Source organism: Ursus arctos, unplaced genomic scaffold (genome assembly GCF_023065955.2).
Source record: "Ursus arctos isolate Adak ecotype North America unplaced genomic scaffold, UrsArc2.0 scaffold_30, whole genome shotgun sequence".
NCBI classification, from domain to species: domain Eukaryota; kingdom Metazoa; phylum Chordata; class Mammalia; order Carnivora; family Ursidae; genus Ursus; species Ursus arctos.
In genome coordinates, this window is record NW_026622986.1 from 5,076,151 (window position 1) to 5,103,572 (window position 27,422).

At 39.1% G+C, this 27,422-nt stretch overlaps 1 protein-coding gene across 28 annotated transcripts in view; it reads left to right on the plus strand.

Annotated features, from left to right (window-relative positions):
* Positions 1 to 27,422, plus strand: part of PARD3 (par-3 family cell polarity regulator) — a 634,782-nt gene that overhangs the window by 312,466 nt on the left and 294,894 nt on the right. For 25 of the 28 annotated variants that reach the window (XM_026483450.4, XM_026483454.4, XM_026483462.4 and 22 more), the window contains exon 5: positions 4,831 to 4,962. The exons of the other annotated variants lie outside the window; for them this stretch is intronic. In XM_026483450.4, coding sequence (XP_026339235.2) covers positions 4,831 to 4,962 — 132 coding nt within the window. The remainder of the gene's footprint in view (positions 1 to 4,830; positions 4,963 to 27,422) is intronic. 28 annotated transcript variants of the gene reach the window in all.

The window sequence follows — 27,422 nt, forward strand, 5'->3', positions numbered from 1 at the left end:
TGGTCCTTTCTCCAAAGCTTACAATGTAGTGGGGTTTGCTAGAGAATATGGCATTTATTATTTTTTTTTAAGATTTTTTCATTTAAATTCAATTAATTAACATATGATGTATTATTGGTTTCAGAGGTAGAAGTCGGTGAGTATCAGTCTTATATAATACCCAGTGCTCATCACATCACATGCCCTCCTTAATGTCTGTCACCCAGTTACCCCATACCCTCCCTCCCTCACCTCCAGCAACCCTCAGTTTGTTTCCTATGATTAAGAGTCTCTTATGGTTTGTGTCCCTCTCTGATTTCATCTTGTTGTATTTTTTCCTCTCTTCCCCGATGATCCTCTGTTTTGTTTCTTGAATTCCACGTATGAGTGAGAGCATATGATAATTGTCTTTCTCTGATTGACTTATTTCTCTTGGCATAATACCCTCCAGTTCCATCCACATCATTGCAAATGGCAAGATTTCATTTTTTGATGGCTTAGTAGTGTCCCATTATACACACACACACACACACACACACACACCACATTCTTTATCCATTCATCTGTTGATGGACATCTGGGCTCTTTTCCATAGTTTGGCTATTGTGGACACTGCTGCTATAAACACTGGGGTGCAGATGCCCTTTCGGATCACTACATTTAAGATATGTTTTTAAAATCATTTACACTGAAATAAATATTTTTAAGCTGAAAATATTATGTTACTATATACATTTCAATTGGAAATCATGAATATCCCAGCATATATTGTGAAGGAGAAATTATATTGAGTGTTATGGTGTTTGTTGATATACTCACATTATAAATACAGAATCACAACTTTGTAGGACTACAGTCTTTGTATGAACTTTGGATCAAGCCAGCATTGAGGAAGAACATGAGTGAAATGCTAGTAGGACCTGCATGGTGCTATCAACAAAGTAAAGTATATACTGCAGAGTGATTAATAATATATTTTAGAAATTCATTTTCTTGATAATGACTAAGGTTACTTCAGCTGGGCTTCTCATACATTATAAATTAATGTATGAATTCATTATTGACATTACAATAACAATACTGAATTAGCAAAACTTTTTTGCTATGAGGGGTTCATATCAATTTTATTTTTCTTATCTATTAACTACTCAAAGTTGATTCTACAAATATAAAATTGAATTTTTCGGGTGGAGTTCAGAAGGACAGATTTTTTTCTTTTATCTCGAGCCCTTATCTCCTTTAATATGATTACTTTGTGATGGCCTGCAACGTGAATTACATGTCATAATTGATGTAAATGGAGAAATGTCGCACTGCTTTTTAGATGCAATTGGAAGTAATCACATTATCCACAGACACTGTATATTGTAGGTGTGACATTAAATTGAAATAGGCATGTAACAGAGTTATGCATCTTGGAGTATAAATCTAAACGTGCAATCATTATATTTCAGTGAAAATGCATTTCACTGATGTTTTTCGTGATGCCTTTTGAAAGCATTCCCTTATTAATTTTTAAAACAACTTGTAGAAGTGTTCTTTGAAAATTCTGGGATTCTGAACCATGTGAAAATAGGAGATACAACACATATTGAAGAAAAAGCCCTCCATGTTGGTATAGGCCACTAAGCTGAGTGCTTGAGTTTCAAGGTGAGTGGTGGTCTTCTGCCTCGGTTTCACTGTAATAGTGGAAATAGCAATTGTAAAAATTAACTAAATTATAAGTTAGAACTATAATTAGAAGTAAAATTAGAATATAGTGGTAACAAAAAGCATGACATTCTGGTGTCTATTGAAAGTCCGGGAATCCTTCTCAGAGAAAGTAGCAATTGCTTCGGGTGTTGAAACATGGTAAGCTTCTTCTTACAGAAGACGTGTTCTTGGAGTCTAGGCTCCGAAAGAGCATAAGCGAAGGTGAAGAGGCACGTAGCACAGCAAGGGTGGTCGTGCGTGGGCTCCATGCAGTGTCTGTCCCGGGGGTCGTGTGCTCCAACGCACATGGTAGAGCAGTCCTCTGTGGGAAGTGGTGGCGAACGTCGTTGGAGAGGTTAAGGCTGGAGCCAGCCTCCAGTTCGAAGGCTGCTGTACTGGTTTCGGCTGAGAGATGTGTTGAAAGAGGGAAGAGCATCATGAATATTTTTCAGAAGGGTGCCAGAATTGCTAGAGAACGTGCGTTTCATTTTGGATCTGTTGATTTGGAGGTACCTTTGGCTTGGCTGATTGGAAATTGAGATGGTGAATTCAGGAAAAGTTTAGTGTCGGTGACTCATGCCTAGAAGTTGTCGGGAGGGAGGCTTTGAAATGATAACACTTTTTGAGGTTGGCTAGGGAGACAGGAGTGAGCAGGCCATAGATAAAGCTAATGAGGGCCATTTCAAGAAAGAAGAATAATGGTGGCGGTTCAGAAGGAATCAGAAGAAAGTACCAGTCGCCTCCTGGATCCCAGACACCAAGGAGAGTGAGCGCTTCGTGTCATCTGGTCCCTTCATTGTCAAGATCTGTTTTCCCTTTGCAAGTGGTATTTTGTCACTGCAGACATCCAGCTCACTGTCATCTCTTCAGCTAGCAATGATAGTGTCCGTTGATTATCTTTGCCTGAATGAGTTATTTCAGTAGGAGCTGAATGTGGTGATTCTTCTAAATCTATTCATTATTCTGTTTGCGTTACTTGGCATTCTTCTGAAAAGACCAGCTTCCCCTCATCGACTGGCACTGTTGGTTTCCCTGAAATACAGTTCCTACTGAAAAGGCAAAATAGATTTTTAATACTTTGTGTTTAATTATTCATGTTCAAAGTAAAGAGTTGGTGTAGTCCTCACCTCTAATGGTGGAAGATGAATCGAGAAGCTAGGTCCTTAGCCAATGGTAGCAGCTCCAAGATCCTTGATAGAAAAATTGTGCTTGTGTTTCTCCACACTCCCAATCCTTCCTCCCTTCGTGGACATATAAGATTCTGTCATTAATACATTCGTCTGCCCTTTATGACTTATTTGAATTTCTTGGCTGTAAGTCAGCTAATTTTGCTTTGTTCTCAAATTACCATGTGCAAGTTTTAAGGCAGAGCTCCTAGTATTTTGAGCTACAGTGAGCTTTGGTTTCTTCAGTTGCTTTATTCTTTTCCTTGGACTCTGTCAGTGTCCTTTGCTTACTTGAGCATTTCCGTGTTCCTGCAAGCAGGGTCAGTCCCTAGTTCCTGGGTGTGGACTCGCCATCTTCAGGGTTTCCCTCGTGCTTGCAGTTACGTGCTCTGTGACAGCTTTCTTGAGCCGCAGGAACCGGACAGGTGCAGAGGCTTCTAGTGAGAACTACTTGCTGCTAGTGTTTAATTCTGTCGAGGTTTTAGTTTATTCTCTGTAGGTATATTAAAAAGAACATGAATAAAGTTTCATACTGAAGTTCATACTGGTAAATATTTATAGATTTAAAAAGATTTTTCATACCACAATATTGGCATAAGTTCAGGACCATCAATTCATTGTGAAGCTTTTCTCTCTGATGGAATTCATGACGGGGCAGAAAACAGTATCTTGGTCTATTGCTAAGGTCTATACAGTGCAAACCATTACATTACACTTTTTTGTTTCTATGTATTTGCTGCTCATATGGCTTAAGAAACGAACAATAAGAAGCAGTGATGTCTATAATGTGTACAGCCAGGTTGTCCTTAACACAGTTAGTAAGGAGAATATTTTGGTACTTTACTTAAAGTGGGGCACTGATGTAAGTGGGTCGGAGTGAGGTTAACATTTTAAATTTGTTCTTGTAGGAGATATTTAGATTTACATGTTGAACTAAAATCTTTGACTTCTCTGCCTTATCCTAGCTTTCTCATTTCTTTTAGGACATTGAAATTAGGTTTTGCCACCCAAAAGCCAAAGCAGATTGTTATAAGTTAATATTTCAAAGAAATATCCAGTAGCATGTGGTTGCTTTGGGACTTATTTTATTTAAAGATTTTATTTATTTAAAAGAGAGAGAGAGAGAGAGAGAGAGATTGAGAGAATAAGTGGGTGGAGGACCAGAGGGAGAAGCAGGCTCCCCACTGAGCAGGGAGCCCGATGCGGGACTAGATCCCAAGACCCCAGGATCATGACCTGAGCCGAAGGCAGACACTTAATAAGTGTCACCAAGCCACCCAGGCATGTGCTTTGGGATATGTTAAATAAATATTTATCAACTAACTAGGTTTTTGTGTAAAGACTTCACTTGCCATAAGCATGTTGGGATGAGCAGTTATGTATCTGTTATGTACCATGTATTGGGATAAATTAATTTTTTCCTTTATTTGATATTTGAATTAATACTTACAGCTAGCTCATGAAGCAGCTAACGGAACAGTCCAGAGACTCTTAAGTCTCCTGCCCAAAGTCACACAACTACAAAGATCTGAATAAAGAGCAAATTCATTCATCTGTCTTACTTTAAACATTTTTGGTGAATTAGAGAAAGTATCTCACAGTATTATTTTAAGACCAGAAAGATGAAAAGAGGAAATTCCACGCTTGAGCGATACCAACAGTCTTGCAGAGAAATACTTTTCATTTTCTGGTGCATGTAATTGGCCTGGGGAGATTGATTTGGGAGGGAGTGCAGGGAAAATGGTTTCGTCTCCTGTATGTGTGTGGCTACCTTCTCTGCTCTAGTCGTTACACTCTCTTACCCTAGTTGGATGACTGCATTCATGAGGTCTAATCTGGGTGAAGTATCCTCAATTAGCTATTTTGTATAGGTTTGGGAAAAATATTTTAAGTATGCAGAATCATTTTTCTGCTACTTTTGAAAGACCAAGTGCATCATTAATTTGCAAGGTCTGTTTTTTTACAAGACACCTTTTTGTTTCTTTTTGAATAGAAAGATGAAAACTATAGAAGCCTTCCACGGGATGCTAGTAACTGGTCTCACCAGTTTCAGAGAGACAATGCTCGCTCATCTCTGAGTGCCAGTCACCCAATGGTGGACAGGTGGCTGGAGAAGCAAGAACAGGTAACATAAATTAATCCTTCTACACGTGTCATTGGTGTAACTTCTTAGCCCGTGCCCTGAAAGATGTTTCCCTCAATCACAGTGATGGTTAAAGGTAAATTACTCTAACAAACTTCAGGTAAGTACCAGGCTCTCTGTCAGAGTTTGTCTGATAGAATTATGGACCATTTCTGTGGCGGTCCCGGATCACAGATTTCTCATAAGCAGTTAGGAATATTTGCTCTGGATTCTGGAGTATCATGACTTCAGAGCTTGCTACGTCGCTGAGGCACAGACATCTGGCAGTGAACAGTGCAGTTTATGAGTAGACTTTCAAGACCCCTTACAGGTTCTTCTCTTTATTGATAGGCAATAAGTCAAAGCACCCGAAGACTCAAATTAAAATGTTCTGTCTTACCTGACTTCACTCTATAGGAGAAATACACGCTGTAGTGTTATTTCACAATTTAGATGATTTTGTCGGGTTTGGGGACTTTCCCTTTCATAAATGTCAAGGAACTGTTTGAGGTTTGTACGTTTTGAGAGGTGCTCAGTTTACTCTGCAGGGTTGGCCACCTACCATTCATGAAATCAGAATTGTTTACCACTCAATGTAAGTAACTGGTTCGTGTCCTGGGAAAAACAACCGTTTGCAAACTTGTGACGTTACTGGTAGAGAAGCCTTCACTGCATGAAGACTAAGAATTTATCCGGTAAGTTTTGATATGTAAAAAACAGGTTCTTCCAGTGTTGTCGTTTAAAGTCTGAATTGTTTATTGTTAGTCACAGTGTTTTGTAGTGGAAATTCTAGGGTTTTCTTTGTAGTTTTAAATAGTTTTTGTATTAAAAACATACTTACCTCCTTTGTCAATTATTTTCTTAAAAAGGTTCATTTAAAATGGAAGACTAGTGAGTACTCAGAGAATGTTTTATTTTCTGTTTCAGTAATTTCCAAAATTATTATTAATTCTGTTGCCTAGATATTGGAATAGTTGTTTTTCAATTTAGACGAATGATACCAGTGGAAAGAAATCCTAAATGTTTTACTTAATTCATCTAAGTCTGTGTTTTTATAGCACTAGCCTCCCAAAATGATTTTGTGTGTGTGGGGGGGTGTTGGAATATGAAACAATAAAAAAGGACAGTTTGTCTTTGATACCGTGGGTGGTATCACAGACGTACTGATTTTTATCTTATCGTAAATGTTAGAATACATTAGAAGCATTGTGGGATGGAAATAATGTAAAATAATTAAAAAACCATGGAAGTCCTACTGAGGAGAAGCATTATTTTCTCAAAGTAACACAGACTTTTAAACTCATTGGTGTTGTTATTTCATTTCCATTTTGAAGTAAATATTTTAAGGAATTAGTTTGACACGGGCCTGTAGTCAGACAGGCTGGTTACCAGCTATCCGCGATAAGTGACACTTGGGCATGGGGCTGCCTTGTCCATGCTTCAGTTTACTTGTTTATCAATTGGTGTAATCATAGAATCTCTCCTACAGTTGCCGCGTCCAGTGATGGAATACCTGCCAAGGGGTTATTAAAATCATGCCCGGTACCCAGGAAAATGGTGTGTCTTAATATATTTGTTAGAAAAAAAATCGACTGCCACAAACAAAATCTAGATTGCTTGAGAAGAAGATGCTTCTTATCCATTTAACAAGAAATCTGGAGGAAGGGACGATCGTGGGCATAGTTCACAGCCCAGCCGACCGCACTGAGGATCCAGATTCTCCATTTGCTGGGAGTCCGACCCAGGGCCTCCGTGGCTGTGTGCTCCAGCTTGTCAGAGCCTCGGACACCACATCCTTGCACAGAAGGAGAGGAGCAGTGCCTTTGTCTTCTGCAGGGCCCTTTCCGAAAGCCGATAAACGTTTCCCACAAGCCCCTTACCCCACCCCAGACAGGGGCCCTTCATGTTGTGTTTCCTAGAGTTGTACGACTCACCTGCCGGTTTCTAACTCACGGGGAGGTGTTGGTTTAGCCTAGTTGAGCTTGATCTCCTGGAGCGGGGGGTGTGGATGTGGCGGTCTGTCCTCCCTGAAACACAGCAGCTCAACACTGAGCACAATCAGCTTCCGTTAAAGCAAGAAGGGAGGTACGGTTAGCGAACTATGCTAAATGGGATTATTGTTATTACAAGATTAGGGGAAAATCGGCAGTCCAGAGTTTCTAAACTATGATATATTAAATTGTATTCTAAAAATATCACGTTTTTCTTACTGTTGTGGTTGTAGATGTGTTTTTAAGGAGATAGTGTAGTTTTTCTTTGTAATTTTGGTATAAAAGTTTCTTTTTATACAAAAGGAATTGCATTGAGAAGCCACATACTTTTGCTTTCTTTCCAAAAGACTCAGCCTCGATTTGCTTCTGTTGAAGTTATCTGAAGCATTTGTTCCATGATAAGCAGGTTTTTAAAACAATAAGTACTTCCTTAGTCTTTAGTCTAATGTAAATGGCATTAGGTAGTTGATTCCTGAGCCTGAAAACATCTTCCTTGGCTTAAGTTTAAAAGAATGATGATCCATTCACTAAATTTGATGATTTCACATCAGCAGGATAATTAACCAAACTGAAATCTATTTAAACAAAAACAGCAAAATCCATATTAAAATTTTGCCTAGAAGTAGGCACAGTTGTTTGGGGCAGAAGAGGATGAAGAGGTTATGCTGGATATACTGTAAATCTAGTCCAGATAGTCTCATTTAATTGTGCATTTATTCTTTTAACCGTTTCCCGTGAGTCATCTGACTTTAATGGCCTGATGTCTCTTCTGTGGCTTTTTTTCTCCTTAGTTTTTGCCATTAAAAATGTAATAACAGACAAGCATCACGTAGGTAAAAATAGTGTTTTATATGGTGAAAAACAAAAATCCCCCCCCCCCTGCCTTTACAATTTGGGGTCACCAGGATAGAACTGTCTTCCATGAGTTATGCCATCTGGCCCGAAGAGGTCAACAGAGTTCTAGATTTTATGTGCCTTCAGTGGTTTTGTTTTTGCTCTATTTCCTACTAGACTGCTCGTCTCATTATCTCTGTTTTTTGAAGGCGATTATGACCACATCAGTTTTGCCAGTGGGAATAAACAGTAGGAAGGAAAAGCACAAGAGAGCGTGTTCAAGTGCTGAGCTAGTAAGCTCCCCTGGAAGCTCAAGGTGGCTTTCGCTTTTTGTGGGGGGTATTGAATCTTGCCCTCTTTTAGGATATTCGTAAGGTACACATTCATATACTCAAAGGTAGGGGATGGATCTTATTAGAACTTTGTACCGGGCAGCACTTGGGCTCAAGCTCAACGTGATTTCCAGAAATAGAAGTCCTGCTGTTCAATGACTGGTTCTTGCTCAGAATAGCCTGTCACCGAGTCCTACATCAGGGTCCGCTCAGAAGGTAGAGGCCTGCGTATCTTTCAAAGAGCATCCGTTTCTTGTGACTTCCTTTTTCTGAGCTCTCAGAGGAAGCACAAAGAATTTCTATACTAAATGGGTTGTTGTCGTATTGCCTTGAAAAAGTTTTCATGCTTCTGAAATTTTGACTCTGAGACCCAAGAAACAACAACAAAGAAATCAACAAAGGCTTAGTTTTGATGTGTAGCAATGCTTTGAGAAATCTGAATTCCTTTTAACCATTTCCCTGACTCTGTGTAGACTATAATTTAATATTGGCAGATAATAGATCATAAGCTGACTTTGTTCTTATGTCCCTACAGTTTATTGCAACTAATAAATTCCACAAAAGAGGAGGCAGGCACTTTACAGTACGTTATTGGAGGAATTTAAGGCCTGGAAGTAGAGGGACCTTCAGGGAAATTTAAGCTAATTGGGAGCCTGCCATTTTCACTACCTTGACTTGGTGAACAGGCCTGAAGCCAATTAACAGAAATAGCCAGGAGGTGCAAGGCATTCCAGCCGCCACTTAAGCTCTGTTATAGGGGAATGACTGCCCTGACCTTTAGAGAAAAGTCCATGTTTTAGGATTTTTTTCCATCAAGCAAAAACTTTGTCTAATTGGCAGATTATACCGGGGGAGGCAAACTGTGAGGAAAACTACCTTAAATGTTTGGTGATGGCACAGTTCAAGTGAGACAATGGGTGTGCACTGTCCTCACCTTTGTCCCCTGGCTTCTGGTCCCCAGCATTCAGTGTTGTCTCGAGCCATGAGTTTAAGGAACAATGATAGTGCCTTTTCTTCTTACTTTATGAACTTTTGTCACTGTCTACAGTCATGATGCTTCTGCTTCAGATTTTTCCATGCGGAGCAGAACATTCCTGACTTTTGATACTTACTCCTTCTGAAATGAAGATGGCTAATACAGGGACAGTGTCTGTTTTTACATTAGCCCGAGTCAAGTCCTAGATCTTAGAAGTAGAAAATAGCTTGAATGTTAAATAGAAAGCATATTTTTTCCTATTTTTAAGTTTCAATTAATTAATTAATTATTAAATACGCTCTATACTCGGTGTGGGGCTTGAACTCGCAACCCTGAGGTCAAGAGTGGCCTTCCTCGCGGACTGAGCCAGCCAGGTGCTTCTTAATAGAAATCACATAGAAATAAAATGATGCTTGAGAATAAATTCCTTTCATTTGTCCTATTCTTAAAAAAGGATTCTGCAACACTGATGGCTTATTCTGGTACTTTTTAAACTTTTGAAAATATTTATGCTTTATAACTATTCACATGATACACAATGAGTACATTTGACATGTCATGGGAAAGGTAAGATTCTAGGACAGGGTTTCATTTTTGCTTTTCATTATAATTCGGTTAAGCCCAAATCTTTGAAGATCTGGGGCAACAATAAATTTTTAAAATTAGAGCCTATTTTGGATGTGTTAAACATACTGTAGTGAAGAAAGAGTTTTAAGCTTATCCACATTTTATGTGGGAATGGTTTTAAAAAGAATGAGTAGGCCAGGCGATAAGTAATTGTGGTATTGGGGGTGGCCTGTTTTACCTTGGAGTGACAGGACGATGGGTGTCTGGGTCGATCAGGTTGTGGGTCCTGCTTCCGTACCTCTCACTGAAATTGGTTTTTCCTCTGACCTGCCTGCATGTGGGGAGAGCCTTTTCCTTTCCCAAGTGTTTGATAGCCTTTTCTAAGTGGAAAAACAAAACCCAAGCCAAAAAACCCCACCTCATTTCACTGACACCTAGAGCCATCCAGATGGCATAAGTTGTCGGTTTCCGAATATGAAATGATCAGACTTTTTAAATTACAAAGTTAGGAGATGGCCGGCTTAGCAATCTGATGACAGCAGCTGCAGACCAGTCAGTGAACTGACTACGGGGTCATCTTGCTAAAACATGGAAGGGCTGTAGAAATTCTGATGTGGGCACAGGCAGGGCCTCATGGCATCTGCCTCATTAATAGTACATAAGGTTAGGTTCTGGTGCTGCCAAGTGGTACCTGGTGTGTTTGTTTCTGCTTTAATTCTTTAGCCCATAAACGCTGAGAAACCAAATGACTGCTAGGGTTATCTGGATAAAAATAATCAAAGCCCTCTGCCTCCAAATTCTAAAATTCTAGTTTTCTATTAAAAGGAAGAGGATTTATTTATATTATTTCCTAATTGGCAAACTTCTGCAGAACTCGGGCAGAAGCAAACATCGTTGTGTTTACCTCAGCAACAGCAAAAATAGAAACTAAGAACATCAAGATTGTTTTAAAATTAAATTTCATTTTCATTATAAAATGCCAGAGATTTTCTTTAAGCAGAAACCTTTTATATTCACAAGAGTGTTAAAAATAAAACCAAAACAACCTTTGAAAAGATTTTTCCCATCTCCTGGATATATTAATGCCAATAGATTCTGTTGTGCTTTAATGACAATATGATTATTGCAATACATGTCTTAAAATTCTTGTGTTTTCAGACACAACGGAGGAATCCTGTATGTATTTGCCATATTACTTTCCATCAGCCCTACACATTTTCTACTTTCATTATCAAAAAACTGTGGACGGGAAGCATCAGGCAGAAGAAGGGGACTAGGGCATAGGGACCCTGGTAGACATTCTTCTGAGAAGGACACTTAATTTCCTGAGGAGCCTTGCCAGTCACAAGCAGGGCCACCTTGGAGACTCTTCTTGTCAGAGCGACAAGCAGCATTTTATCCTTCTTTGTATTTAGTGGCAAGAAGACACCATGAGCCTACAGAGTAGGCCTGGAAACATGCCCTTCCCATGAGGGGGTCCTTTTGTCTGACCCGTTACTCACCAGTGGTGTGGCCTTATCTAGGTGGTATGAACTCCGCAGACTTCATTTTCGCTGTGTACAAAATGGGAGAAATAATACCCATCTGGCAGATACTAACTTTGTGTGTGAGGATTAAGGGAGCTAGAACACGTAAAACACAGATCCAGTTTCTGGTGTATTGGAGACACTTGTTAGATGCTACTTTCTCCCCATCTTTATTTTAGGTAAGAATAGACTTACTGGTGACACCTCAACAACTCCCTTGTAGTATGGAGGACCTATTTTATTTTCTGACATATTATCTTTGCCTTGCATTGGAAGTGCCATTTGGCATGTGGGCTGGTTCATTTCCATCCCTGGTATACTTCTAATGCCCTCATCGTCCTTCCAGAATTTGATTCTTGCTTCTGTGGCATCTTATCAGAATTAGAATAAAATTTAATCTTTTTAAATCATCTCTGGTTCTTTTCTGAAGAACATAATCTGACACAAAAATGACATTAGCGTTAATCTCTGTGTCTGTGGCCATTTTTTATGTTCCCTTTTGTTTTTGGCAAGCACGCATGGCTTAAATGCAATTAAATCTAAGAATACATTTGAGAATGCTAAGTGTCGTACAAGGGCTTCTGCTTGGCCACTGGCTAAGCATCTGGGTGATGTGAATGGAGTCAGGGAGGCACCATTTGACTCACCCATTTTTGGAGCAGGTTGTGCAATTTCGGGGGTCCTCGTCGATTCTCCTGGCCCTTTATGACTGGCCCTATTTATTGCTTGTTTGGCCTATGGAGCTAAAAGCCCACAAGCAGCAGGGAACTGAGACAGAAATTCTACCGGGTGAAAAATCTTTGGTGGTATGTGGATTAACCTTCACGGGGAATCTGTTAGTAGCTGATGATTTTCTTGCCTGTGAATGCAGCTGCTAGAACCAGACGTTTAGAGCATGCACCGTGGATAAAGATACATTTTCATTTTTAGCTGTGACCCTCAGGTGCCTTTTCATATTTTCATCGCAGGTAGTTTTAAAGATTTTTGTTGTGAGCTGTGCGATTAACTATGACGATGAAAAGAATGCATGCTTTACCTCTCTTTATTCCCACCAATCTGTATGTCGTTTGCTTTTGAAAATTTGTTCTTTATTTCTGTGTTCGGTGAACAGTGGAACTGCTATTCTTTAAAAAATACTGGTTAAGAAATTACATGAACATTTTCAGCTTACAGTATGTTGTTTTTACTACCCATTTCCTAAAGCCCACCTGTACAAATGGAATCACTCAAAAGCCATTTTTAATTTTGGAATGTTATCTAGGTAGGTATGTCTTTTTTTTTTTTTTTTTTAAATCAGTCCTACACAGGCTTTTTCCAGTTACCTTCAGCATGGATCTGAAATGGTCCTGAAAAATGGGCTGTTTTAAGTGCTCAGCCATTTTGCCGAATGGTTTTATGTTTTTCTTCCCCCCACTGAGGTCTGTGCCCCATGGTATTTTCACTGGGTCTGTTGTAAATCTGTGATCCATTTTTTTTCTCTGCTCATGTGCCTGAAAAAAGGCTGTTGTGAGCTTTCTTTAATATTCGACAAATTCTAAAGAAATTAAAGTACTGAAAAGAAACATGTAGCTTCCATAACATAGCTCTGATGTTATGGGAGGGGGGTTAGGATAGGCTTTTGGGTTTCATTTCATGTTTTGTGTTATTTATACTCTTCCATAGTAAACACATACAACTTTTGAAATATTTTTATTTTTGGTAAATCAGACTTCATAAAATTGGAAAACTGAACATTTTTTTCTCTTTTTCTGCAAATACCGTACTTCCCAAATTATAAGATAAAATTGCAATGTCGGTATCAGTTGGAATCAGGGTAGACCCTTTGAGAAGCATGTCTCTTCATACCTTTGGTAATCCCTTGAATTCTCTCAAGTAATCCATTAACTGGCTGTGATTTAACATCACAGGCCCCTGAGAAAATAGAACCAGGATTAGTAGTATCCTTGTATCTCCACCACCCTTTACAAACCTCCCTCCCCGGACCTGGGAGAAGCTTCCCAGGCCTCTCAAAGGCTGACCGTTGTCACTTCTCCTCTGTCTGCCATCCCTTCTCAGTCTTAGGACTTCGCTCTTTCATTCAACTCCTCTTTGCACAGTCCTGACTGTGTGTGTGTCTCTCTGTGCTAGATCTTTCTATCAGTTCACCCTCCCCCCTCCCCACAGGCTTCTGTCTTGCTGTCATCTCTGCCTGGCTTGCTGTCCCTCCCGATTCACAGATTTGGTTCCTTCTTACCTTTCATGTATCCAGTCCTATCCTCTCCCTCGGGAGACCTTTCCTCGGCCCCGTTTTTGAAAGAGCGTGATGTCCCTGCTGCCTTGATTGCCCCCTCCTCTCTCACCACTCTTTATACCATTTACGTCTGTCTCCAGGCACTGAAATAAAACAGGCATTGTTTTGTTTGCTTTTGTTTGGGGCTCTTAGTAAGCCCCCATGAATTTTTGGATGAATAAGTGTGATAATAAATTGACAGGGGAAAGCGTATAATGTCCTCACTTTTTCGGATTTCCTATATTATGGGTAGATTCTTTGTTAGGTGGACTAGATCTTATGATGCCATTTGATGTGATCTTGTGATTTTCATTAATTGTGAGCTAGAAATTGTAGATTATAAGTAAACCGGAGAAAACCTGTTAAATATTAAGACACATATCTATGGAAACCTGAGAAACAGTCATACTTTTGAGTCACTGCTGTTGGATTCATCGTTTGTCTCTGAGCATCTGCACATGGCAGAAAGACTGGAAGATTGTTTCAGACTAAAGGTCCAACGAAGGGGGGGCAAATCAAGGTAAAGCAGTGTTCCTACTTGAACTTGATGATATGATGGAGAGTGCGGCCTTCCTGAGGCCCAGGTTTCTCTGAGAATGTCTTGTAATTGAACATGGATTTAAGTGTTAGAAGGTGAACACTATCAGTCTGTTACCAACAGGCTGTCTGTGTCCTAATGATTTCTGCTGAACTACAGTTGCTCACAGCAGCCCAGGGAAGCCCCCTGAGTGTGTAAAAGCTTTACAGAGGAGGTGATGGTATCGAGGCTAAGAGCTGCCTTGACTTCAGTGAGCCTTAGTGAGACACAGGGAAGAATAGGCCTCCCAGAACGTTGTTATGGGCCCAGCATAGCCATCAGTTCTGTTATAGTTCCAGAACTATTTAATTATCAGAAATAGTAAATTTGTTCATGACTGAAGTGACAGATGAATTTTCCACTTAATTGGAAAAAAACAATATTTGAACAAACCGTTTGATTATATTTAATAGTTTATAAGCAATTGAGTTGAAAGTAATATGGTTAATATTCTCTTCTAAGTATCTTTATTTCATTTGAGAGCTTTTTTTTTGCTGTTTTAGATTTTTTTTCAGAGAGTTCGGAGGGTTTTCATTTTCATTAGAATGAATATGAATTATATCATTACTCTGGGACCTCAAGCTGGCAAAATTTTTATTTTCCTTTGGAGGTGAATTTTCTTTTTCTAGGAAAAAGGGAGTTTTGGTACTCATGTGTTCAATATGTAAAATATGGGTATGATGAATTCTGATTTACCATTAGCATATTGTACCTAGTTTGTAGCCTTTTCATATTATTTTCTTCATTCAGTTCTCTGAGTATAGCTTCTCGGTTTATGAAATGAATATTTGATAGAACTATATATTTGAAATGATGAAATCGAGTTAGAAATTATTTTCAAAGAGAGAAGAAATATCATTTGTTTCTGCTGGAATTGTACAAAAGGTCTTTTAGTTAAAGGAATTGATTCTGATAAGAAGGTGACACCACACAAGCTTGTAGAGAATTTAAATTTTGTCAAGTTAATGGGGAGAGGTGTCCCTGTTCATTCCTTCCTATCCTCAGGGCTCATTAGGCATCTAAAGGAGACGAGTGCTTCGAATTAGAGGGTCTTCCCTGTTACGTTGGAAGACAGTATGGCTCATGGGTATAAAGGGATGAAATTGATAACATGAGTTTTTTACTTTTACTTTTTAGAAAATGTAATTTATTTGATTTTTGCAAAGATCACATACTCAGTTCCAAAATCGCATATTTCACATGGACCCACAAAATGCTGCGTTCCAGTCCCTAGCTCTCCTCCCCACATGTAACCCCTGGTGCACGTGGATCCTCTCAAATACTACCATTCTTTTATGAGAAAATGTGAAAATTTATCTTCTTTTCACGTATTTACGTAAATACTATCTACCATATTCTGTGGTTTGATTTTGTGTTTTTCTTCGTATGGCTTGGCAGGCTTCCCATAGCAGAACATAAAGCGTGTCTGTCTTTGAAACTGTTCGGTCATTTTCCTTTGTGGAGGCGGTTGTCTGCTGACCAGTACTTGGATTGCTCACTGTCTTTGCTACTACAGACAGTATCGCAGTGAATAACCTTCGTTCATAGCCATGTTGCACTCAGTACCACTTGGTTATACACCTAAAGATGAAAGAGTCCATTTGTGGATTTTTACAATAGTGTATAGATTTGTAACTTTGATGGATATTTCCAAAGTGACCTCAAGTAGATGTTGGGCCAAGTTATACTCCCACCGGTAATGAGGGATTGTTGACAACTTAAATCCTCTTATTCTTTTATCACTTATGAGGACGAGGCATTTTTCCTTCCTTTCTTTCACTGTTCCACCGTTTAATGGCTTAGATGAGTGTTCGAGGGGTCCTGGTTGATTAGAACTGTCTCTGTTTCTGGATGTACTGATTAGTTTACTCTGCAAAGCCGCTGGTTTAGATTATTCTTGCTGTTTCCAAACTTCTCTCTCTCTGGTGTTCAGAAAGTTAACACGGTCAGGTGTTGGCATCTGCCGTTAAGTGAAAATATCAGCGATCGCTGTAAATGCAGTGATTCCCTTCTCAACTTCTTTAGCCGTAACCTCAATATGTAGATTAGAAATGTATATACACACAGTAAAAATATCATAATAATTATAGATGCCAAATGTGAGATTGGTGAAATTACATTTAAGTGTTTAGAAAGATGGAATGCATGTCCCTATTCAGAAGTCCTTTCGCCATTTGTGATGCTTGGTTTGGGATACTTTATGTCCGTTTTTCTGTCTTTTACACATAAAGTTGTGATTTATTAAATGCCATAGTTGACGTAAATGAGTACAGAATCTAACGTTCTCCAGGAAAGCCTGTGTCAGCATGAGTACGTGCTGCTCTATGAATGTGGTGGTTATTACTGAGGCTCTTTTCCCTAAAGAGAAAACACAGCCTGGGGTCCTGTTGCTTGCATCGTTGACCAGCCTGTGACATTTTGAGTATTATTCCTCACTTTTGCTATTTCTTTTCACTGTACCTCCTGTCCTGGAGATTCTCTTTCTTTTTTATTTTATTTTATTTTATTTTTTTAAGATTTTATTTATTTATTTGACAGAGATAGAGACAGCCAGCGAGAGAGGGAACACAAGCAGGGGGAGTGGGAGAGGAAGAAGCAGGCTCATAGCGGAGGAGCCTGATGTGGGGCTCGATCCCACAACGCCAGGATCACGCCCTGAGCCGAAGGCAGACGCCCAACCGCTGTGCCACCCAGGCGCCCCTGGAGATTCTCTTTCTAAATGTCTCTCAGACCCCTACTCATTCCTCTCCATCCCCGTTCTCCTTCCAAGTTCAGGCTGCCATCCACTCCTTCCTCGGTCCCTGCAACAGCAATCGCAGTCATCCCGCCGTCACCCGTCTCCACTGAGGTCAAGGCGATGTGACATGAAGAGTCGTGCTTAACACCCTTCAGGGTTTTGATCACCCTCGGCATCAGTGAGGGACGAAGTGGTTGTTAACAGCTAGCTGCTTGAAGTCAGAGTGACCTGGGTTGGAATTTCATAGCGTGTGTTATGCTGAGCAAATTCCTGACGTTTCTAAGCCTCAGATCAGGTTTCATAAGTTTCTAAGATGTATTTCAGAGGATCAGGAGGATTAGATGAGACAATTCCTGTAAAACTTTTACAACAGCACCTAACACACCATAAACACTCAGTAAACGTTAGTTTTGGAGCTGGTGTTCTTCTGGTGACGAGGTCTTCCTGACGTTACTCTGTTGACCTGTGCAGCTCCTGCTCCGGTGTGCTCCCAGGTTTTGCCAGCTCTCTGGAACTCATTCTGGCTTCCAGACTCCTCCTGTGTGTGCATCTCCGGCCCCCTGGACAAGCCGGCCTGCTCTTCCCCTTTCTCCTGCCAAGTCCTGTTCCTCTGCTCCCTGCTTGGGCATCTCCTGGCTCAGGAGATTCTCCTGACACCTGCTTCCCGCAGCCATTACCTTGTCCATACGCCTGCCTCCGCCAAAACCAAAGTGAAGTGTGTATAGTGGTTTCTCACTCCTTTTCCGTCGTAGCACTTCCACGGTTCGTTATGATCACGTGTTTTTCTTTCTCTCTTAATGAGAGCATGGCCCATATCTGTGTCTCAGGGTTTCCTTTGTGTCTTTCTCTTAGTGGCAGCGTGACTAAACCGCGGGTGGCGTTCGATCCCTTTCACGACGTTGCCATCTGCGCGTACCATACTTTCACTGCCTGTGTTTGTAATTGTAAGGGGCTATCTGCCTGTAATTTGTGTATCTAAAACTGTACTTGTCCTAAAACATTTTTATAGCAAGCATTTGGATAAAGAATATCTTATTCCATTGATAGTGTATCTTTCCTCACATTCTGAATGTTTTACTTTTCAAGAGTCTCTTCCAGATTAAGTTGGAGAACGTTTGAGGGGAAGGCAGAGAATGTCACATTATATCAGCAGAAATCTAGGCTTTTGGACTTACTCATATTTTAAGTCCCTGGAGGGACTAATTTTCCTGAGAACTTTGTATTTTAATCATAAACAGACCCGATTCACTAATACTTTTATAAACCTTTGGCTGAGACTTTGGCATTAATGTTCTGAACTCTTAGAAAGAGAAACATACTTTTGTAGGTTGGCCAAGAAAAATAGGCCTCAATTCAAATAAAAATAATGTGTTTGTTATTTTAAAGGGATTTTTCCATTGAACTGTGTTTTAAACTTTTTTGCTAATTTAGTTGTCTAATGTTGAACATGGCTTAGGCGGGGATTTGAGGTATTTTGTGTGCCTCAATATAATAACTATTTGAATTTTTAAAATTTCACTTTTGACTAGAGAGTAATGTATTATGTACATTATTCTTTAACTTAATTTTGTTGTGGATTATGAAGAGATACACCCTTGGTCTCATTTTCTTAAGTATATGGGAAATGGTAAAATATACAGGGGATTTTTACTGATGGTGAAAACCTTTTTTCCAGGTACATGCGCAGTTTTTCTCCTGCTGTTAATAAGTGGCTAAACTAGCACTTTGAATCTATTGTATCCTTGGAAGACTTGCCCTTGGCTCCTCTGACATTCTGTTTCTGAGCTCACTGGGATTATTTACAGAAAAATGTCTGTCTTTTGCTCTGCGTGTGTGCATGCAGGTCATTTCTCTAGATGAGATTTTATATGCTCTTTCTTGGTGTGATCATTCAGTTTCTGTTCCTCTCCCTCTAGCCTGTGCTTCCCTACAAACACTAGCTGATTCCTTCTCTCCTGGACGTCTTTGAACTATCTTTACGCTTTTTCCCAAGCAGAGGGGAGGCGGTCCCTAGTCTAAAGGACAATGGGACTTGAAACTCCTTATTCTGGAGCTGACTCTGCATCTAGCTGCGCAGTTCATCACAGCCTCTGCGAGCCAGAATGACCTCCACCCCCTGTGAAATTGCATGTTGCTAATTTCCAAATATTTCCAAAACCTAGAAAATTCTGTAATTGTCTGTGACCTTCTCATTTCTTGTAATTTTGCCATTAGTCTCCCACATTTCAAACTTACTTTGTTCTTCTCCTTCATGTTTTACCTGTTGCCAGGTATGACATATTATACCTTTACTCTTGCATATATATGTATATTTGCATATATATATGTATATATATCTTTCTACTTTCTTAGCACCTCTTCTCATCCCAGCCATATTCCTCTAGACCGGACTGATGTAATGTTTATCTCCCTCTCCCATCTGTTTCTTCTTTAGTCGATTCTGCATATTCCTATTTGCATTATCTTTCAAACCACCGCTTACATTGCATCACCCCCAAGTTTAAAAGCACGAAGAAAGTCCCTACTGCACTCTGATTTAAAATTAAACTCATTAGCTTGGTATTGTATGTACTCTGCAATCCAAAATCCAATTTAACTTTCTTAGGCCTCGTCTCCTACCATGATCTCATGCATATTCTGTACTCTATTGGACTACTCGTCCTTCCTTTTAAATAAATATTCGATTCCTCTTGCTCAGATGTCCCCCCACCTTTTGAATCAATATTGTGTCATTAATTAATTTAATCTCTGGTCATGTGTGCACTGGATGCTTGCTGTAAGACATTGCCGTGCTTGAAAATGGAGCGGTTGGGCCAGGAATATTAGTCAAGGAGACAAAATTGGATCCAAGTTCATACTTCTTAAATGGAAAAGTGAATAAGCCTCTTAATTTTCAGTGTCTTGGAGTAGCAGAACCTGGATTGAAATGGTCATTTATTGAAAAGTAATATTCTAAAAGTATCTCTGGGAAAATGTGGTCAAATTTTGAGGAAATCCAAATCATTTATTTCAGTTAATAATCTTTCCACAAAATACCAATCAGTTATCACATGACTTAGATATTATTTTCATTACTTCTGAGTAAAAGATGTTGTGGTGCTCCCTCTGTGGCTGGAACCCTATGAGCAAGTGGTGTTGTGTTCCCCCAGTCAGAAAGCTTAGAACTGATTCCCTCTTTGACGGATTTACTAGTCTGACCTCTCTGAGCTGCCATTCCCTTATGTGGGCATTTGGGGAACTTCCCTCTTTCTTACTAGTACAGTTGTCTAGAAGCTTTAATGACCGTGCCGTAGTGGTTAACGGCTTATGCTCTTGACCCAGAAAACATCAGATTTCTGTTGCCCTTAGCTGTGTGACGTTGGGCATGTCGATTTGATTCTTTCCTGTTTTAATTCTCTTGTTTGTAAAACAGCAGACAGTAGAGACCTCTCTGGTGGACGTGAGTAAAATCATGTAGCTCAACGTGCAGTGGGTGTTATTTTAATTACATAACTTGCTAATCAAAACCTAATATAAAATTTATTGTTATTCTCTGCCACTCGCCCTGTCCTAGTGATTGCTATGAAATTTCAATAGTCATGTTCTGTCATTAGGAATTCACCTTGCTTCTTATCTTTAAATATAAGGTCTTGTTAGATAGAATAATAAGAAAATTACATACAACAGTCTATTCTGTAAAAAATTTTAGACTATGCTTTTTTGTATTTGAAACATTTCTGAAGTATATAATCAGTATTCTTTGTATTTTCCACATGTATTAGGTGGTTATGCTTTTCATATAATTATATATATGGTTAAAATCCTTTGACAATAAAAAAAATGTAGCCAAGATATACATCAGCATGTTTTTCTGATTGTAGTAGAACTGGAAACAGTTAAATAAGGTGTTTCTCAGTATCTTACGAAGAAGTACAAGCGTTACGGCTAAGCTGCACTTCCGTAGGCAGAGCGGATTTTTATTTACTTGGAAGTACTTATATAGACTTGCAGCTATAATGCTTCTCATGCAGGTTGATCTTTTATTTAAATTCAAAGAGGTTGAGGGAAACACAACTAGAACGACAATTCAGGAATATATTCCCGTTACTTTGATTTGTGGATATTTTGTCCAGTACTTAGGCTATAGAAGAGTTTGGTCTCCCAGCTTCTGGGATTTGGCTACATATTTTTTTCTTCCTCATTCAAATTAATCGTCTTTTTAGGTTCTACGCTATAAGTACTTTTGGCTCTAAAATATAAAGGCATTATTTTTTTATGATATTTTCTGTGTCAAATGTATTTAGAACTTTTACAAATTAAGCTGCATTTTTTAAGCATTTTACTCTGATTCTAGAAACTGAGACTATAACTTCTAAAATAAAATTTCCATATATACCCTTTGATTTCTAAGGAAGTAATGTACCGTGTGTTCTTTTCCTTAATCACTTTTAGCCTGGGCTACCATTTTTTTCTTTCTTTAGTACAACATTTTACGTTGCTAACAAATTTTCTTTGATTTTTCCATAGTTACTTAGAGTGTGTGTGTGCTTGTGTGTTTAGAAGGAACTAGCTTTTGTTCTTTCTGCCCCCACGCTCCCCACCTACCTTTGTGGTTTGAATCAGAGAGCCTCTGGCTCTGTATCCTTGCTTGATTCTTTTGTCCGTTGGCTGGGCTCTGACCTTTCTGCCTGTCTATATGACAGCGTCCTTTTCCTAGCCCAAACAGTGAAGGGCCACACCAGTTTCATCTTTATTTTGAATAATTCTTTTGTGCATTTCTGTCTTTCAGTTCCAGACTAAACTGTTAGAAATAAAAGCAACTTGTAGAATTTTATGTATTTTTAACAATAAAACAATCATAGGTATTTGTGAGTGGACAAGGAGATTGGTGACTTTGGGCTCTTTGCGTTGTCTCTAATCTTACTAGGCCAGTTCATAACAACGATCCCGTAAGTCACACTGACTTAATAATTTCATGATAACTGGGGTCAGGGGAGCTGGGAGAGGTTCTTCTTCAATTAGGCTTCCTCTGGGGAAGGTTGGAGCAGCCATGGAGGTACGCTAGTGGATAGTTTTATTGCCTACAGCCATGTTTTTGACAGTTGCCCACCTTGCAGGACCCTGGTCTCCCTGTCCTCTCTCTCATAGCTAGCCCTGTTTGCCACAGCATATTCCGAGTCTTTATCCAGTTCTCCCTCACTTCCACATGCCGATAGGGGGTATTTGACTGTTTCTTCCTTCCTATGCCATACAGCTACCAACTCTTCCCCCACTGCCTCTTCCTAGCCTCTGTATGGCTTGGCTCACTCTCATTCTCTTCCCCGTCATGGTGTGACTAGTCCTCTAACTAGAACTTGATCACAGCCTTCTACAGTTCTTCATTTTGTGAGTCAGGTTCATTCGCAAAGAAGAGCATTCATTTGAACATGAATATTTACCATTAGATTTTGGTTTCAAAGCCAGTCTATTCTACATTTGAAAAAACAATACTAATTTTCCCTTTTGTTTTTGTTTAAATATTTCTGTAGTATTGATTATAGGCATTGGTGCTCAGCATGGACTAAAATAATCCAGCCCTGCTCTCAGATACCTTATAATCTCTAAGGTCAAAAGGGGACTGGAATCACTGTGCCTGTGGTGAAGTAACAGAAGAGGGGTGAATGGCGTCATGTGAACATTTCAGGGGGATGTGACATTTGGGCAGGTATTTAGGGACTCTGCTCCAAAACACTGGGACTGCTTTGGATAAATGGTATTCACTTTGGGTGTTGAAGGAGCATAGCGGGAACCTGGTAGAACAAGGTTACGGAAACATGAAAATTGAGGTAATATTTATTGGTGAGTAATTGCGTTGAGGGTTTAGTGTTCCTTTGTAGACAGTTGGATATTAGAATTTAAGTCCAGATTGTGAAAGTATCTATATGTATAATTGGAGAGGACAAAATTGGTCATGAAGAAAAGGGGTTGAGTCTGTTACATTGATTTAGAATACTGGTTTCTTTAACATTGAAGCCACTGATTTGGGAAGAGAGAGCCCATTAGGATAAGAAATAATGTCCTAAACTCAGGCTGTTGCAGTAGAAGTAGAAAGAATAAATCTGATAGATACTAGGAGGTAGAATCAGTTGGTCTTGGTAATAAACAAGACGTGATTTCCAATGGTTAAGACATTAAATGGCTCTTGACAATTTTTGGAGAGTGAACGGACATGCACCAGATTTCTAGGAGGTCGAGGAAGAAATAGGAGGTGTAAAACATGGAACGCTAAGAGAAACAGGAGTGATATGTTTTGTTTTGTTTTGTCTGGTTTGTTTTTAAATGATAGGAGGGATTGTTGCCTAGTTGCCTGATGATGGGAAGAAGCCATTGCTTGTTTGATAGGGCTGTTTGCTCAAAATGTAGAGTTAAAGAGAATCTTGATTACCTTGCATTAATAAGCCAGATTTCATCATGTTTCATATTTGATTAGTTCCTTCTGGAGTCTTTCAAAGGCCCTTCTGGTTTCTACTGACCTAAATGGTTTTGTGTTACTGGAATATATCTTATTGTCTATTTCTTCCAGCAGATATGCTATAAATATATTAAATAACATTGGGCTTGATTTTTTTCCCAAGGGATTCTGACTATTAAAATCCCCGTTCATGCTAAGGAACTTTTTAATGTTTGTTTGTTAGAAAATATGCAATGACTCATGATTTTATTTTGTACCTTATGCATGCATTGCTCCTTGTAATGGGATGATCGGACTATTTAGCATCCGGCTTTTGCTTTTTCGTCTCTTGTTTTTCCACTATTAAGTAACATGTTAACGTGTAAAGCATTGTATCTTATGGTATATAACACTTGAAAATATAGAAATATATGAGCTTTCAAAATAAAAGAGAATTTAAAGGTTAATCTTCACTCCTTGGTGAGCTGCTTTTTGCTAGATTAATATTGCTTAGGGACTTCCTATAAATAAGAAGATAAAAATTGGACCAGTTTCATAGGTACTTTTCAGTTTCCCATGTGATTGTAAATTTACCAGGTTCTTAATATTTGAACTGTAATAACAATTCTGTGAATTAAAAAAAAATCCTTGTGATTTTTTTTAAGGTGGTCTGGAATACCTCAGTATTTGTTACATAGCTTTAACTTCTTGATTCTTCAGTTCTCATAGAAACAATTTTAATAATAAAAACATGTGTTGGCTTTCTTTTTTTTAAAACCCCAAGAGTGTGTGTGTGTGTGTGTGTATTATATTGGGATAATTTTTTGGTTAATAGTAATTACAAGATCTACAGTATCTTGAATTTTATTCTGTCAACTTTTTTTAAAGTAGGAGCTTGTTTTTTTTAAAATTTTTATCGAGATATAATTGACATATAACACTGTGTAAGCTTAAGAAGTACAAAGTATTAATATGATACATTTGTATTTTGCAGTATGATTACCACCATAGTTTTAATGAATAACTCTTCCATGTCACATAATTAATCATTTCTTTTTTTGTGGTGGGAACAATTAAGATCTAATTTCTTAGCAGCTTTGAACTTGGGAATGCCGTGATGTTCGCTGTGATCACTGTGTTGTGTGTTAGATCCCCAGTCCTAAGCTCTTCGTATGCTTTGTCCTTGTGCGGAGCCTATGAGGTAGAGTTTCACATTATTATCCCCATTTTTCTGGATGAGACACATGAGTCTTAAAAGTCCTATAACTTGCTAAAGGTCAGAAAACAAGGGCAACAATTTGCATCCAAATGTAGGTTTCTCTGGCTCTAAAACCCATGCCATTGTCTAGTTTACTGTAACTGCATAGGCAAAGATAGATTCCGCATAAACTGACATTCCCAGGGTTGGGGCGGGGGTGTCCCTGGATGTGCTTTGTGAAGTCTGTGAGGTCTGTTCCTTGAATGCATATGCTCTGTTAGGGTCTTTGCTCTGGTCCTCTACCTGGAATGCTCTTTCCCTAGACACTCCCTCCTTAACTCTGCCCGGTCCTGTGAATCTTTGCTAGATTCCCATCCTCTCACGGAGTGCTTTCCTCACCTCTGTGTACAGCTTTAGCTGCTGCATCGCTTTTTCCACCTTGTCCGTTCCCATCTCCCCTCTCCTTACTCTGTCTTTTATAACACATTCTCACATGCACATAAGTTATTTATTTATTACACTTTTTGTATATTTTTTTGCCCTATTAAAATAATTTCCAGGAGGAAAGAAATATTGTCTGTTTTACTCACTCGTGTCTCAAATGCCTACCACAGTGCCTGGCACGTCATAGGCGTTCAGTTGTTGAATTGGTAAATAAGTGGTTAGATGGATTTCAGAACTCCTTGAATTCATGAGGAGAGTATCTTGTCTGATGAGGTTATTCCTAGGAAAAGCGTTCATTGCTTTTATCAAGTTCTCAGTTTATCAGACTGAGCCAAATGTCTACCCCACCCATGGAAATGAAAACAGTAATTTGAAAAGATAATCTGTACTCCCATATTCATTGCAGCATTATTTACAATAGCCAAGATGTGGAGGCAACCTAAGTATGCATCACTGGATGAATGGATAAATAAGATGTGGAGTGTGTGTGTGTATGTGTGTGTGCACAATGGAATATTATTCAGCCATAAGAAAAATAAGCACATCTTTCCCTTTGTGGCAACATGCATGGACCTTGATGACATTATGCTAAGTGAAGTCCAGCCTAGAAAGACAAATACCATATGTGATCACACATACACGTGGAAACTAAAAGAAAAACAAAAACCAAATTGCTAGATACAGAGTGATGGTTACCAGAGGCAGGGAGTTGGGGGTTGGGCAAATGAGTGAAGGTGGTCAAAGGTACATATTTGCAGTTACAAGTACACCTGGGGATGCAATGTATAGCGTGGTGAGTATAGTTAATAATACTGTAAAGTATATTTGAAAGTTGCTAAGAGTAGATCTTAAAAGTTCTCATAAGGAAAAAAATATCTGTAACTATGTGTTATGATGGATGTTAACTAGACTTATCGTGGTGATCATTGTACAATATATATAAATACTAAGTCATTATGTTGTGCTCCTTAAACTAATATAATGCTCTATGTCTGCTGTATCTCATCTGAAAAAAAAAAGATGGATTCCAGGTTTTCAGCTGTATATGGTCCATAGAAATCAATAGTATAGAGAACTAGTACATACTAGTTCAGTTTAAACTTTTCCTTGGGATCACTTTGAAAAGATAAATTGTGTTTTGTGTTTTAAAATTACAGATTGAAGAGTGACAAAATTCATGTCCAATGTTAACATCGTTCTAACGTTATTGTATATATTTTTGAGTGTCACCGTGTGAGTCAGCAGGCCAAATAGTGGGAGTTAATACTAAATTAAATGTTGTACATACACATTTTATTTTTTTTATTTTTTATTTTTTTTAAAGATTTATTTATTTATTTATTCAACAGAGATAGAGACAGCCAGCGAGAGAGGGAACACAAGCAGGGGGAGTGGGAGAGGAAGAAGCAGCTCATAGCGGAGGAGCCTGATGTGGGGCTCGATCCCATAATGCCAGGATCACGCCCTGAGCCGAAGGCAGACGCTTAACCGCTGTGCCACTCAGGCGCCCCTGTACATACACATTTTAAATGACCAGTTGTAATCTAATATCTTCTTTCTGTGAACGTGCACATATGATATGTCTCGATTCAATTGCACAAGAATTATTGTGCGTGTACAATATGTTATGAACTATGCTAGGCACGGACCGTCTCCTGGTCAAAGAGAAGAGTCATGTTCTCAGTCATGTAAATGGCTGTGATGCCGCGTAACAAACAACAGGAGCGTGCATGCAGATGTTCGTATAGCTCAGGCTCCTGAGTCCTGGGCTCGTGATCGTGAGCCAGTGGATCTTCTGTGTCATTCTCTTGACAACCACACACTCTTGTGTTGCCCATCTGTGACCTGGTTGTTAAAACTTTGAGTGCTGTTGATCAGAGTACATCATTTAATAAAATGAGTAGGAATAAAAATTCCTCTTCACTTTAGTGTATTGGCTTAATTAAGCCTTTTTAAAGTAGTTGTCTTCTTATAAATAGATGCTCATCTTCACTAGGAATCATCAGAATGCAAATTAAGATATTGATTTTTTTGGCTGTAGTTTAGCAAATATTAAAAATACTTGTCATATCGGGGCGCCTGAATGGTGCAGTTGGTTAAGCATCTGACTCTTGGTTTTGGCTCAGGTTTGATCTCAGGTTGTGATCTCAGGGTTGTGAGATGGAGCCCATTGTCCGGCTTCGCGCTCGGCATAGTGTTTGCTTAAGTGTCTCTGCTTCTCCCTCTGCCCCTGTCCACTGTGTGTGCTCTCTCGCTCTTTCTCTCTCTCAAATAAATAAATAAATCTTTAAAAACTACTTTCCATATCAAGTATCTGCAACGATATGGCTCCGCAGCTGCACTCATGGACTACAGGTTGCTATGTAATTAATGAAGCCTTTCTGAAATCACTTTCAATCAATCAATATATGCCTTTGATTTCAAAATTTTACTAATGGGGATATTACCCACAGAAATGTTTGCTCATGGATAAGTATGATATTGTAAAGTGATGGAAACAAGTTATTGTCGCCCATTAATGGAGAAGTGGCTATATTAATTATTTTATATTTGTACTATAGAATACAGCCATTGAAACAATTGAGGTAAAAATACCTGTGTAG